This window comes from Gobius niger (assembly GCF_951799975.1).
Source record: "Gobius niger genome assembly, chromosome: 11".
Classification (NCBI taxonomy): Eukaryota; Metazoa; Chordata; class Actinopteri; order Gobiiformes; family Gobiidae; genus Gobius; species Gobius niger.
In genome coordinates, this window is record NC_136862.1 from 15,451,425 (window position 1) to 15,465,523 (window position 14,099).

Below are 14,099 nucleotides of genomic sequence, written 5' to 3' on the forward strand. Positions count from 1 at the left end.
AATTCAGAGAGAATTCCCCAAGTTCTTCACATTCCGTGCCAGAGACAAGGTAACACATGAATTGTCATTGTACAGTATTGGACCAGGGTTTTCAAAGCTTTTCTGTGACCCCTTTTCCTTCAAGTAGTTTTTGAACGTTAGCTGTCCTCTAAAAATCTTTAATATGTAAATGTGAAGTACGAGTATTTAATTGGAAATCATAAAAAATACGTTGTTCAAGCTCCCGCCAATATCATTCAGGAAATCAAAATTAAGCCTTCTCGGAACAAAACAACTTTTCACGCCCCCTGGCTGTTGAATTTCATTGTTATCAGGGCCACTAACTGTTCTTCCCCTCCGTTACCCCTGATAGTTTCCTGAACCGACACCACAGAAACTCATTAAAGTAATGAACTCTGTAATTATGTCTCCCATTTAAGAGAAATGACACCCATTAGCAGCTTTCTCAGATTAAGATTGGCCATGATTTCATTTACTTAATACGGGCTCTGAGGCATCTTTCTAGTCCTAGACCAACTTTGAAGGAGTAGACACAAAATACCAATTTGTGACTTTAAAAAATTCTTTACATCTGTCTTCTTTCGTTAGTTTGAGGAGGACAGGATCTACCGCCACTTGGAGCCGGCTCTCGCCTTCCAGTTGGAGCTCAACCGCATGCGTAACTTTGCGCTGACCGCTATCCCGTGTGCAAACCATAAGATGCATTTGTATCTGGGCGCGGCCCGGGTAGAAGTGGGCACAGAGGTGACGGATTACCGTTTCTTTGTGCGAGCCATCATCCGCCACTCCGATTTGGTTACAAAGGTTAGCAGATCAATTGTGGCAAGTACATTTCAAAGGCTCGGACAGTGCTTCATCCCCCTTGTTTCTTTATTAGGAAGCCTCTTTTGAGTATCTCCACAATGAGGCCGAGCGGCTGCTACTTGAAGCCATGGATGAACTTGAAGTAGCTTTTAACAACACAACGGTTCGGACTGACTGCAACCACATCTTCCTCAATTTTGTGCCCACTGTAATTATGGACCCCTCAAAGGTAGGTCCAAGATACAGTGGTACGCGCTTTTAATGACTGTGGTGCACCCTTTAACCATAACATTATGACCAACTTCTAATGTTGATACAGTAAGTCTTCATGTAGGGCTGCACAATGAACAAGTAGTAGTAGTATTGTGTAGAAAACACAATAAAATACAATGGCATTCAATAGATGGTGCACACAAATAAGTGTTGTCAATTTAGTAGCCCGTGCACAGTATAGGATATTTCAGTCTGCTCTCAAATGTTTATTCTCCAGACATGACTCTGTATCAAAGTCACTTCATCAATTACCTGCACTATGACTGTAAAGTTGTACTGCCAATGCTGACTGATATTTCGATATTTTCACTCCACTTGAACCACATTTACGGTTATATTTTTGTAACCAGATCGAAGAGTCTGTGCGGTCTATGGTGATGCGTTACGGCAGCAGACTGTGGAAGCTGCGGGTCCTCCAAGCCGAGCTGAAAATCAACATCCGCCTGACACCGACCGGGAAACAGATCCCCATTCGCCTGTTTCTGACGAATGAGTCGGGCTATTACCTGGACATCAGCCTCTATAAGGAGGTCACTGACTCCAGGACGGGACAGGTGGGGCCCAAAGACAGTCAGGTGGGGCACATTTCAGTTTCCATCCATATTAGAAATGAATTATGTGTGAATTTTAGTTCTTAACTAAGTAATAGTTTTTGCTCTTGATCAGGTAAGATACTCGTCATCATTAGGGCCAGCAAATCCATACATTCATTCCATTTCCCATCAATCATGTCTCAAATATGAACTTAATTATTGACGGCCTCTACCAAAATGTGTTTATGTGTTTTACTTATTTAAATGAACCATTCTTTCTAAAGTTCTTCACTGGGGAGTAACATTTAGTGAATAATTTCCTTTTACTGGAGGGTAACTTTTTTCTAAATCGTTGCATTTAGATCATGTTCCAAGCGTATGGGGACAAACAAGGTCCTCTACATGGAATGCTCATCAACACGCCGTATGTGACCAAAGACCTGCTGCAGTCCAAGAGGTTCCAGGCACAATCACTGGGCACAACCTATGTCTATGATTTCCCTGAAATGTTCAGACAGGTGGGGTTTTATTATATGTACATCAGAAAGCAAAGAAAAAATCTAAGATTCATCATACAAATTGTGTTGTTTTTCAGTCGCTTAAGAAGTTGTGGCACATGACCAATAACTTTGCCCATATACCCAAACCCCCTCAACAATCGGAGATGCTAACGTTCACTGAGCTGGTGCTGGATCCTCAGGGTCAACTGGTGCAGATGAACAGACTCCCTGGAGGCAACGAGGTCAGTGATTTAGCCTTAAGGTTAAATAAATCATTCAAACTTGGGTAATCCTTTATGTCACACTGTTTGTTGAGAATGTGCAGTTTTCCTTTCTCTCTGTAGGTGTCTCTCTTTCTGTAGGAAATTGTCATGTGGAACACTATTGTTGCCTAAAGCACATTGTTGCTTTGCGATGTAACATTTTACATAAGTAGTGGTTAATATATTCAATTTGTCACCATCTTCTGAAAGTACAATGTTTTTTATAGTCTTTATTATAAATTTTGTTTTTGTTTTGTTTCTTCAGATTGGAATGGTGGCCTGGCGCATGACCCTGCGTACCCCAGAATACCCAGCGGGCCGTGAAGCGATTGTTATAAGTAATGACATCACGCATAAGATCGGCTCTTTCGGACCCCAAGAGGACGTGCTGTTTCTGAGAGCGTCAGAAATGGCACGTGAGAGTGGCATCCCCCGTATCTACATTGCAGCCAACAGTGGAGCTCGGATTGGCTTGGCAGAGGAGATACGGCACATGTTCCATGTTGCCTGGCAAGATCCTGACGACCCATACAAGGTTAGCCACATAAAAAATAAAAAAAACTACAGGAAGCACAGGCGCATAGGCATTACATTTTGATTGTAATTATCATGCTTCTGAAACATCAACTTGGCCAAAATATTTCATTTGCTGCCTTTATATCCCACTCATTAACTTGCCATGATCAATGTGTGTGTGTTTTTTTTTTTTACATTCCGGTATATCATTTTAAACCATTATTAATTACAAACTTCTTCTCTGAACTACTGTAACTTGACTCTTTTTTTCTTCTGCAGGGTTTCAAATATCTGTACCTCACGCCGCAAGATTACAAAAAGGTTTCTGCTCTGAACTCGGTGCACTGTGAACATGTGGAGGACGAGGGAGAGTCCAGGTATGCTATGTTTGACGTTATGGTTCTTAGACATTTATTATAATTTGCGAATCCAAAGACATCAGGGAGCTGCTGAATATTCATGTCTGTGGCTGAAAACGCCTCGTTATGCAGGTACAAGATCACGGACATCATTGGGAAGGATGAGGGTCTGGGCGTGGAGAATCTCAAAGGCTCGGGGATGATTGCTGGAGAGTCGTCTCTGGCTTATGAAGAGGTCATTACTTTGAATTTGGTAAGGCAGGAGTCACTACACTATCCACACACTAATGCCCCCTTTGCGTGCTTAATTCCATTGGAGCGGCTTTTCGATGCTGCTTATTATTATTTTCCCTGTCTTGTAGGTCACATGTCGGGCCATTGGGATCGGAGCCTATCTGGTGAGGCTTGGGCAGAGAACCATTCAAGTGGACAACTCGCATATCATCCTCACTGGAGCTGGAGCACTCAACAAGGTAATGGATTATAGCAGAAGCAGAAATGCAAATTCGCAACCACATAAGCATGTGAAGTAAAAGGTACCTTCTTTTTGAATGTCCATGGGAAATTATCTTCAACTTCAACTTTTACCTCATCCCGACTTTATTACTGTACATGCTTTTATCATGTCCAAACCATTTCAATCCGGCCAGTCTGTCTCTATCTCCAAAACATCTAATTTGATTAGACCAGAAGTAAGTAGTATCAGAAGTACTGAGATTGGGACTTGATTAGCATTTTGTTTATTAAAATCAATCCAGGGATGGGGCTGGGGAAGGTGATGTGGGTTATAAAATCAAAAAAGTGTGTGTTATTGTAACGGAAGATGCACTGATGGTCATCTACATTAAAGGTGCTATACCTGATTTTTGTTCTAGTAGTGGAACGAAATTCGCTTTGTCCTCCTTTAGTATGTAAAAGTCTTGAAATTTGCGGGAAAAACACATATCTGCATATAATTTAGATTTGGAACGATTTCAGTTTAGTTTTGTAGCATTTTTGTGAAAGAGACCCTAAAAAGTGACCCTGCAAGTTGTGAAATGTACCGATAAACTCATATGCCACAAAAATGTTACAAAAGTGATGAATGAGGCTTCTTCTTTCGGTATTTGTATTCCAATAATCAGGTACATGGCCTTTTAAGTTCACTGTCAGCCTTTTAAACATGTCCAGGAATATTATTTTTTTGAGGAAAGAATGACTCTAAAGAAAGAGACAGCGGTGAAGATCATCCCTGTCTCTTTCTTTAAAGCCACTGTAATGTACAGTACCACTGGGCTCCCCTCTTTCCTGCACATCTTGCATATTTAACAAATTAGTATGCGGTTTGTATTTTGGTTGGGAAAAAAATGTATTACTTAAATCAATGGATACACTGTAATCCAAAGTATGCCTTGTTGTGGTCTGCTGCATTCCCCCCACTCCCCGCTGCCACTTATAGAGAAATAATTGAAAGCAAAGCATGAAGTTGTATTTACATAGAAATGGAATGACATGCCAGGGGCTACGGTGCAGGACATCCATATCATTTGTTTTTAATCAAAACGAGAAGTTTTGCTTAGGCAAGATTGTTTTGTGTCCGCGTGTATCCGTACTGTATGCCTCCTCCACGCTCCACTACGCTCTCCATTCTCACTCCTTGTCAGCGCGGACAAATTTATTCCAAATTAGATGACATATTGCGAGATGGGGGGGGAAAATCATGCAGATAGCTGAAGTGATGACATGCCTATTCGCCGGGAACCCCATTGTTTTTGTGTAACCTCGATGGTTGACTGGTTATCTGCGCTAACGGATACTGACAACTGTCCACGAATGATGTTTATGGGGAAAGGGATTAAAACTAGGGCTGAACAATTAATCCCATTTGCAATTAAATGACATTATTATAAAGTGTACTGTTGGAAATGCAAAAAACAAAATTGCTCAGACCGTAATAATTACTAGTTATTTCCATTGACAAAGGTCATCCAGTGTTTTTGACTGATTTCTGCTAAAATTAAGGTGGCACAGGTAATTCCTAGGTAAATAAAAATATTTCCTAGAATTGATTTTAAAGCAATCAATTTTGTCACAGCACAGTATGTGTATTGTTATATTGGAAGCAATTGTATAAATTGTAAGATCAAATTGTTCAGCTTGTCTTTATACTACATACTCTTACTGTATATAAAAGATACTAATATATACTAATATAGTATAGTTAAATGTATAGTATGAATATGGAAGTATATTTCTCATCTCTTATTTTTAATGTATCGAAAGAGATACTAATTATCTCTTTGTGCAATATAATATGCAGAAATATAGTATGTAACGAAGTCTAATTTTGCCATTTGAAATAGGAGGCAATTTGACTACAATTATAATGTGTTTTCTGGATTAAGGCAGAATGAAAATAACTGCACACAGCAAATCGCTATCACAAAATGAGTTTATCCCAGAATTCAGGCCTAATTTATACAGAAATAAATATTTACTCTAAGGTCATTTTCAGAGTCCACTGCCATTAACTCACACTTAATGAACAACCGGGCGGCCGCCACCCGGAGCTCATCATTTCATTAGCTGGCGGAAAATCTCCTATTTTCATGGCGACTGGATAGTAACTATGAGTACAAATACCCCAGTGACTTACCTACAGTTAGTGCCTCCCTTTGGCCCTCCAGTCATCTCCAGTTCTTTTTTTTTCTCCCTCTCTCTCTGCTGTGGAATCCTAATGAAGGCAGCCAATGGCCAGAGGCACGAGGGGTTTTGTGTATGTCAAGGTGACTGCAATGTTTCTTGGGGCCGCGGGCTTTCTTGACAGCTTTAGGAGAGCGCCCTAGATTTGCAGCCAGATACATAACCATTAATGGTAATAAAGAAAGTAAATGATGGCTGGAAAGGTGAGCGCTGAGGCTAGGGATTGAGCTCCTGTCTGTTTTTTATGGCGAGCGTGTCAGGGCCTTGCCACCTGTTCTTATGAAAATGGGGCGGGGAAGGTTTTATGGCCGGAGGTTGGCACAGAGACAGCTTTTAGGGCAACAAGAAATGCTGCGCTTCACGTTCTGCGTTAAACAAAAATCAAAAGCCGCAAGATTTGAGTTTGTTTCCCCATATGTGCTAGCAACATATTAAGGAGCAAGTTGATTTAGCTGAAGCGATTGAGCTTCGTGTTTAAATCTATTGTTGGGGGCTGCAGCTCCAGGGGCTCGTGCTGGCTATCTCGGAGGATGGAGAGGGTTCAATCCACTGATTGTCTGTATTGACACATCTGGAAGAAACATCGTGCAACTTGGATAACCGTTTTTTTCTGACCAGAGGCCCAACAACAAGTACAACATATATTCAAAGCCACGATTGAACTCTGAATGAACTCCGATAGCAATAAACAGAAAGAAGACCCACATTAAAATTTTACAGCAAACGGTGGTAGATGTGAATAGAGTAAACATTGATTTGTTGCTGGTATTTTAACATGTGTTTTTCTGCAGGTGCTTGGCAGAGAGGTGTACACATCCAACAACCAGCTCGGTGGGATTCAGATCATGCATAATAACGGTGTGACTCATAGTACCGTATGTGATGACTTCGAGGGAGTTTTCGCGCTTCTGCAGTGGTTGTCCTATATGCCCAAGGTATTTGTTTGAATGTCTTAATGCCAAGCTATTTATTACTGTTGTTTTGCTGACATTTTGCTTATCTAATTGTATATTTTGAATTGTTACTGCAGTGTAGAGCTAGCCCTGTACCCATAATCACAGCAAAAGACCCCATCGATCGGCCAGTGGATTTCGTGCCCACTAAAGCTCCATATGACCCTCGCTGGATGTTGGCGGGACGTCCCAGCCCCTGTAAGCAACAACGCATTTTTTTTATTTTCTTGAAACTGAAAGCAGAAAAGGGAAACACCAGCGGCACTCCATTTTTGCGGCTTAAGTCCGGCTACGTCTTAATCAGTGTAATTACCGACGAGAGTGAGATTTAGGACCACATGGGAGGCTAGTCAACATTTTCAGCAGAGATGAGTCAAATGGCTTAATTGAATGGTAACCTCAAAGGCGGGCTGTGTTTGTTGGAGTGTGCAAGCAGAAAAAGAGCTGAGCAAGCCCCCTTCACAGTCATCCATCATGATGGCTGCCAGGCGTCGCATTCGAAGGGAAAACTGTACACTTCGACCTGGTATTTTTTTTCTTTGGTAGACTTGATAATTCATCTACCTTCTATTGTTTTGTAAAGCACCAAGGGGCTCCTGGCAAAGCGGCTTCTTTGACCATGGCTCTTTTATGGAAATCATGCAACCTTGGGCTCAGAGTGTTGTGGTGGGTCGCGCAAGGTATGTTTCACATTTGTAAAAATTATCTCAAGAAATTTACATAAAATCTGGACCAACATCATATAATTTCTTGTCTCACAGACTGGGAGGGATACCGACTGGAGTGGTAGCGGTCGAGACCAGATCCGTGGAGTTGTCGATCCCTGCTGATCCAGCCAACTTGGACTCCGAGGCAAAGGTGTGCCGTGGGTCTTAAAACCCGTTTGTGTAATTCATGTAATTCATTCACTGCCGTGCACTGATGCGGGTTTTCTCGTGTGTGTTCTCAGATCATACAGCAGGCTGGACAAGTGTGGTTCCCTGATTCTGCCTTTAAAACAGCCCAGGCCATCAAAGACTTCAACAGGGAGGGCCTGCCTCTCTTAGTCTTCGCCAACTGGAGGGGCTTCTCTGGAGGAATGAAAGGTATATAAAGAGTCACAAATGCACCCTTAATAGGATGTGCTCATGTGAGATCATAATATTCAATAAAGCTTATAGTTTAATAGAGGTGGAGGTTTGTTTTCTATGGTTGAGAGCTATTTAGAAATATAAACGTGTCAAAATGCAGAAGCTTTGACCTGGTTTATGAGTAATATCTATGTTATTACTGGCCCTATCCTGTCAGCGGAATTGAATTGAGGGGGAAATTTGGCATTTCTTTTGTTTAAAAATTCCTTTCAAAACGGATAATAGAGCTACACTGGCAACTGCCCTCAATCTGAAGTAATCAAATTCAAGTATGGTGCAAACCTATAATTTTTTTTCTTTTAGACATGTACGACCAGGTGCTGAAGTTCGGAGCGTACATTGTGGATGGACTGAGAGAGTACTCGCAGCCAGTGCTGGTGTATATCCCTCCCCAGGCTGAGCTGAGGGGGGGCTCCTGGGTGGTCATAGACCCGACAATTAACCCCCGCCACATGGAGATGTACGCTGACAAGGACAGCCGGTGAGTGGGCTTCCAAATGATGTTGATGGGTTTGTTCCCTAAATGTTATTTGGGTTTAGATAATATTAGTGTTAACAGGTGGTCTTAAAATGACTTTAGGGCATTCAAAGTATTTATACTCCGATACTTCTAAATATCTTTAAGTCTGATACTGCAAATGTTCATATTTTATATTAGACATAGAGACCTAAACCTTCAAACTGTTCCATCTTTTATTTTTAATACATTCTGATCGGTGCAGAATGTGTATTAAAATAAATTATTATTTTGAGCATCACATTGCTCCATAGTAAAGAATGAATTAGAAGAAAAACGTGCTCAATGCTCTGTAAGTAGTCGTGTTTGGGCTGTTCATTTAAGTAATAAACGCTGAAATATTCATGAATGTTCCATAGCGGGGGAGTTCTGGAGCCTGAGGGAACAGTGGAGATCAAGTTCAGGAGGAAGGATCTTGTGAAGACCATGAGACGAGTAGATCCTATTTATACGAGCCTGGCTGAACGACTAGGTGAGCCCTCCACTCAATTTGTAATTATAGCTCTTTACAGGCATCTCTGTGGTATCAAGCCCGTTCCCCTCTCCAGTGCCGTCTCCCGCCCTTTCTGCCTTAAGAAGCTTCCATACATCAAGTGGGCACATGTGTTGTTCTGTATGGCTGATTGTATCATCTTGACTGTGCTCCCTCGGGACAAGTGTCAATCACAGGCTGCTCAGATCAATCACATCTCTCCTGTACAGCATATTGATTTTCCTCCAGGCTCCCAGGAACTGTGCAGCAGCAGCGAATGGGGAGTTTGGAGGGTTTACTGACTGGAATTGATAGAAATCAGTCTATAGTGACAGCTGCTGGGGGGTCTCTGCAACAAACAAAGTACGGTGAAAATGGACTAATTCAGGACTGTACATCTAAATATGTGTGACTCTGGTCATTTGACTTCTTTTAGTGTAGTGAAGATCACCATAATCTAGACCAGACACAAACAGGATTTGAAAGTTGAAACAAACTGCAATGTAGAGGGCCTGCCTTGTACAGTTTCACCGTATTTGTTCTGTCTTTTGTTAGGGACCCCAGAACTGAGCCCTTCTGATCGCAAAGAACTGGAGACCAAGCTGAAGGAGCGTGAAGAGTTTCTGTTGCCCATATATCATCAAGTGGCAGTGCAGTTTGCAGATCTACATGATACTCCTGGACGCATGCAAGAAAAGGGTGTTATTACGGTGAGAATAGTTTGATTTATTTCTATATAAAAATGATATGCACTGTGTCACATTAGATTTTAATGTGAAATATACATCTCTTGTATATTAATTTGAAGTGTCTTTGTCTCAAAATGTTTCTTGTCCACATACAGTGGCACATTGTGGTTCGACACATGCGTGTCCCAAAAAGCCACAGGGCAGCATTAGTCTAGCAGCGACTGCACCTGCGCGGTGAATAATGTTTTGTCTCAGCGGGCTGTGACATTCGTCCTCATAATTATCTTCTGATGACCCTGGTCAGTCACCTTAGCAACCACAGAGGCGCCTCAGGCAGGCCCACATCCCACCGCCATCTCTCACACACAAACACACTCACTCCACCAGATGGATGGCAGTCACCATGAACTGTAAAGAGTGCTCTAAATGCATGTTCACTAATGACTAAATGAGTACATGTCTAAATTTAAGGGTAGTAACCTGAAAAATTTAGCACTAAAATTCTGATATATTTCGTATGTTAAGAGGTTTCCACATTCCTAGGATTTGGTCCTTTTTGTGTATAAAAGATTAAACGCATGCCATGCAATTGAGCCATCGTCTCTTAAGCTTTTCCCTTTCAGGTCGCCATAGCAATCCATCATCCTTATAAAATGCAGTGATTTAACATGGCTTTGGCGCCAAATCACTAACACGACTATTCCTTTTGACCCAGTGTGGTAGAATGATGTGGGGAAATAAACAAAGTACCGTAAGCATAAAAATTTGATTTTAAGATATTTGTTTCTTCAGGATATACTTGAATGGCAGACCTCTCGTCAGTTCTTCTATTGGCGTCTGCGGCGGCTGTTGCTGGAGGACACAGTGATGAGAAAGATCCAAGTGGCCAACTCTGAGCTGACTGACGGACAAATACAGGCCATGCTTCGCCGTTGGTTTGTGGAGGCGGAAGGGGCTGTTAAGGTTTGTACGGTTTCACAAATACAGATTAAGCTTAAATACAGTTGGTTCTGAATGTTTTCTTTATTTTTTAGCTGCCTGATCCAACTGCTAATAATGCAGTAACTTTACCAGATGCTCAGTCACTTCACCATTTCATGCACTATTCATTCACTCCACATACTCAGTGGTGGTAAGCTACGTAAATAGGCAGGTTGCCAACTCGCACCATCAGCCCCTCTGACCACTCACCCACACACCACTCACTCACATAAGCTACTTGTAGGGCTCGGTCCCAAACTTGTACATGGTCATGGTTCATATTTTGAGACTGAGAGGAGCATTTTAATATTTTCTTATTCAGACTTGGACATAATAACTTGTGCATGAAATAAAGATAGGCAATGTATGAGTAATTCCTGAAACATCTTCACAGAGCATGGTAAACCATCAATGAAAATACAAAAAGGACATTTTCCTGACGCCAACAAAAGATTCCTTGTGGGTTGTTTTTTTTTTTTAAACTCTTTTATCCTCAAAGCCTCCGCTCCAGTCCACCACCGGCCCATATCCCTATGAAAGTCCATGGATTAAGAGCAGATGAGGTGATAAGCGTAGGTAAATGAAATAAACATCCCTCAGAGAAATGCCTAGTGCCTTCAGGCTCCATCTGAGACTCAGCGGAGCAGCCACGGGGTTGACATACGCCAGCCGCCATTTTCACATCTCTTCAGAACTGGCCTTCTTGTTAGCTCATACATTACCCCAATCAGGAGCCGCTGTCTTAAGCTACAATTAATCACAGCCCTGGCACGTGCTGATAGGAGAGCAACACGCTGTTTCTTAATTAAATGCAAACAGATTAAAAATGATTAATAAGGGCATTAAATGTTCTTGTGGACCTCAAGCAGGACTGTTCATAAAAAAGCCAAGAGCCCATTAAACCCTCCACCCCCAAATCTTTGCTAAGCCCTCGAGCCGCGCTTTGTTTGGGATCAGAGATGCCGGCACTCATGAATACTAATTCTGCCGTCAGGCCCAGTCCACGAGGCCATGGTACTGCAGCGGTCCATCTCTGGTTTGGATCATGTTTACTTCAACAACAAACAAATGATATCAAAAGCTGGTGTTGTGTGAAAAGACTCCACACTTTGAATTGAGTATTTTATAGCAAATATAAGAAAATTATAATTAACAGAATGAGAAGTGTTTACTTGATGGTCATTATTTATTATCATGTAATTGGCAAACAAGCTTGTGGATTCCGGTAATTGCTTAAATCTGCAAAATGCAACATCATGTTGAGCTGGTAGCTCTCTGGTTATCATGTACTTCATGTATTTATCATTCTGTCCGCAGTATAGCCAAAGAAATGTTATAATTTAAGCTTATCTGTGAGTTTCATGTCGGTCTTCCGAGATGTTTGAAATAGTTTGTCCTGCTGTGCCTCCTCTAGGCATATCTGTGGGACAACAACGAGGAGGTGGTGAGCTGGCTGGAGAAACAGCTGGCAGAAGAAGAGGGCGCCCGCTCGGTCGTTGATGAGAACATCAAGTACATTCGCAGAGATCACATTCTCAAACAAATCCGCAGGTAACTGTTTTTTTTTTTCTTTTATGGTATTAGCTTCTGCAAAGGTAGAGGATCGTATTTTCCAGACTATAAGTTGCTCCAGAGTGTAAGTCGCACCAGCAATGGCACTACCGGGGCATAACTGCACCGCTGACGAGCCTCTCCTGGCAGCACGTTGTTCAAGCACCCATATGCTCACTTGTTCCTCTAGCCGTGGCCATCTAGCTTTTAGCTCGCGATTAGCTTTTTTTGTTTTACAGTTAGAGTAACCTCCACTTTTCACCAGTCCCTCACAAGTTTCTTGCTCACTCCAAAATTATTTCTGCTGCTCGATTACCATTTTTAAAATCTTCAGTGGTACAGGAGTAGCAGATACTGGTACACAAGCCTAGAGTGCTCTCTAGCGGCTGTTGTACTCATGTGCGACTTATATGTCAAAATATACAAGTCGCTCCGCCAGCCAAACTATGGGAAAAAAAGTGACACTTGTAGTCCGGAAAATACGGTAATGTGTATGCCTGCTTTCAAAACCTGTGGCCTTAATTGGTTAGCAGTGGCTTACTATTAAGTATTTCTGTAATTTCGCAGAAACACAACTACTACTTCTACTAACACAACACCTTTAACTACTACTCCAGTCAATATACCCAAACCTGGGACTCTCTGATTGCAAGGCGAGTGTCACCAAATTCAAAGAGTACTTTTTTACCGTTGTAGTAGTTGTTTGTAGTTTAATTAGATTGAGAGTAGATCAGTTAAACTTTTTTGTGGATTATGAACCACTTCCCAGCCGTGGTGTTAAGTTCCATATTGGATCCTATGTATGTTGATTAAATGATGACCCTTTCTGCCCTCAGCCTTGTTCAAGCCAATCCTGAAGTTGCCATGGATTCTATTGTGCACATGACACAGCACATCTCCCCGACCCAACGGACCGAGGTGGTGCGGATCCTGTCCACGATGGAATCCTCCTCATCTTAACAACATATCCTCTGCCCCGCCGTCACCCCCCCCAGGAGAGCGTCCCATTTGAGAACACGGAGGAGCCGACATGAGGTGCAAGCCATCCGTCTGGTTACTGATGAACTGTCGGCAGTGATTCCCAAATCGCTTAATCGGCTCTTAAATGTAGGATAGTGATTGATTTTACTGATACAATTCTACACCAATCAGTCATAACATTGTGGAAATTCAGGAAAAAGGTACAAGACGGGTTTCTCCATCATGGCACCTGTTGCATGATCTTGAGGAGAAAGTGACCATTTTGCCTTCGATGGTGATGTGTCTTGAGGAGGAAAAAGCTGCTGACAAACTGCAGCTTGTGTGTTTAGTGACCAGGTAATGCTCATGGGCAGCTTGCGTTTCCTGACACTAAAGACTGTTTAAGAAGTTACGGCTGTTTTTGATGTCAGATTCCACAATGCCTTAAGAGTTACAGCTTGTGGAACTAAATATTAGGTACAGAACACATTTACTTTTAATCGCACTGTTTTGCCTGATGATGTTTTTGTGCAATTGATAACTGACTATATCTAATGACTAGTTGAGTTTAGTCTTCTGACAGTCGACCGAAAAGATTGTTAGGCTTTCTTTCTTTTTTTTTTTGTTCAGGCGATGGCTGTACACTACTTTGGTTTTTGACATACACTTGCTCCAGACTGGCACGTGTTTTGATGACCGACAAATTGACAAAAGACAACACATTTTGCTGGAGGCGTTGGCGAGAAAAAGGGAGTTTTAACAATCACGCAGGGAGCACTTAGTTACTGAACAAAGACGAGGAACGCTATAATGGAGTTGGACAGGACAGCCCAGCAGGGAGCAGGGAAACGTCCCCTTTTAGACCCTGGCTGTGTGGAGGTTTCCCCGCAGTGAGCAACGGGCAGCGTGCCACACA

At 42.1% G+C, this 14,099-nt stretch overlaps 1 protein-coding gene across 4 annotated transcripts in view; it reads left to right on the forward strand.

Annotated features, from left to right (window-relative positions):
• acaca (acetyl-CoA carboxylase alpha) overlaps positions 1-13,210 on the forward strand; it is a 28,730-nt gene extending 15,520 nt beyond the window's left edge. For 3 of the 4 annotated variants that reach the window (XM_079565894.1, XM_079565897.1, XM_079565895.1), the window contains 21 exons: positions 8-49; positions 589-804; positions 878-1,033; positions 1,428-1,652; positions 1,973-2,128; positions 2,206-2,352; positions 2,639-2,908; positions 3,169-3,266; positions 3,381-3,501; positions 3,611-3,721; positions 6,722-6,865; positions 6,961-7,081; positions 7,467-7,563; positions 7,645-7,741; positions 7,833-7,968; positions 8,317-8,494; positions 8,890-9,002; positions 9,558-9,712; positions 10,484-10,654; positions 12,087-12,223; positions 13,060-13,210. In XM_079565894.1, coding sequence (XP_079422020.1) covers positions 8-49; positions 589-804; positions 878-1,033; positions 1,428-1,652; positions 1,973-2,128; positions 2,206-2,352; positions 2,639-2,908; positions 3,169-3,266; positions 3,381-3,501; positions 3,611-3,721; positions 6,722-6,865; positions 6,961-7,081; positions 7,467-7,563; positions 7,645-7,741; positions 7,833-7,968; positions 8,317-8,494; positions 8,890-9,002; positions 9,558-9,712; positions 10,484-10,654; positions 12,087-12,223; positions 13,060-13,183 — 3,015 coding nt within the window. In that variant the 3' untranslated portion in view covers positions 13,184-13,210. The remainder of the gene's footprint in view (positions 1-7; positions 50-588; positions 805-877; positions 1,034-1,427; positions 1,653-1,972; positions 2,129-2,205; positions 2,353-2,638; positions 2,909-3,168; positions 3,267-3,380; positions 3,502-3,610; positions 3,722-6,721; positions 6,866-6,960; positions 7,082-7,466; positions 7,564-7,644; positions 7,742-7,832; positions 7,969-8,316; positions 8,495-8,889; positions 9,003-9,557; positions 9,713-10,483; positions 10,655-12,086; positions 12,224-13,059) is intronic. The other variant, XM_079565896.1, reaches the window with a different exon arrangement.
• The last annotated feature ends 889 nt before the right edge of the window (positions 13,211-14,099 follow it).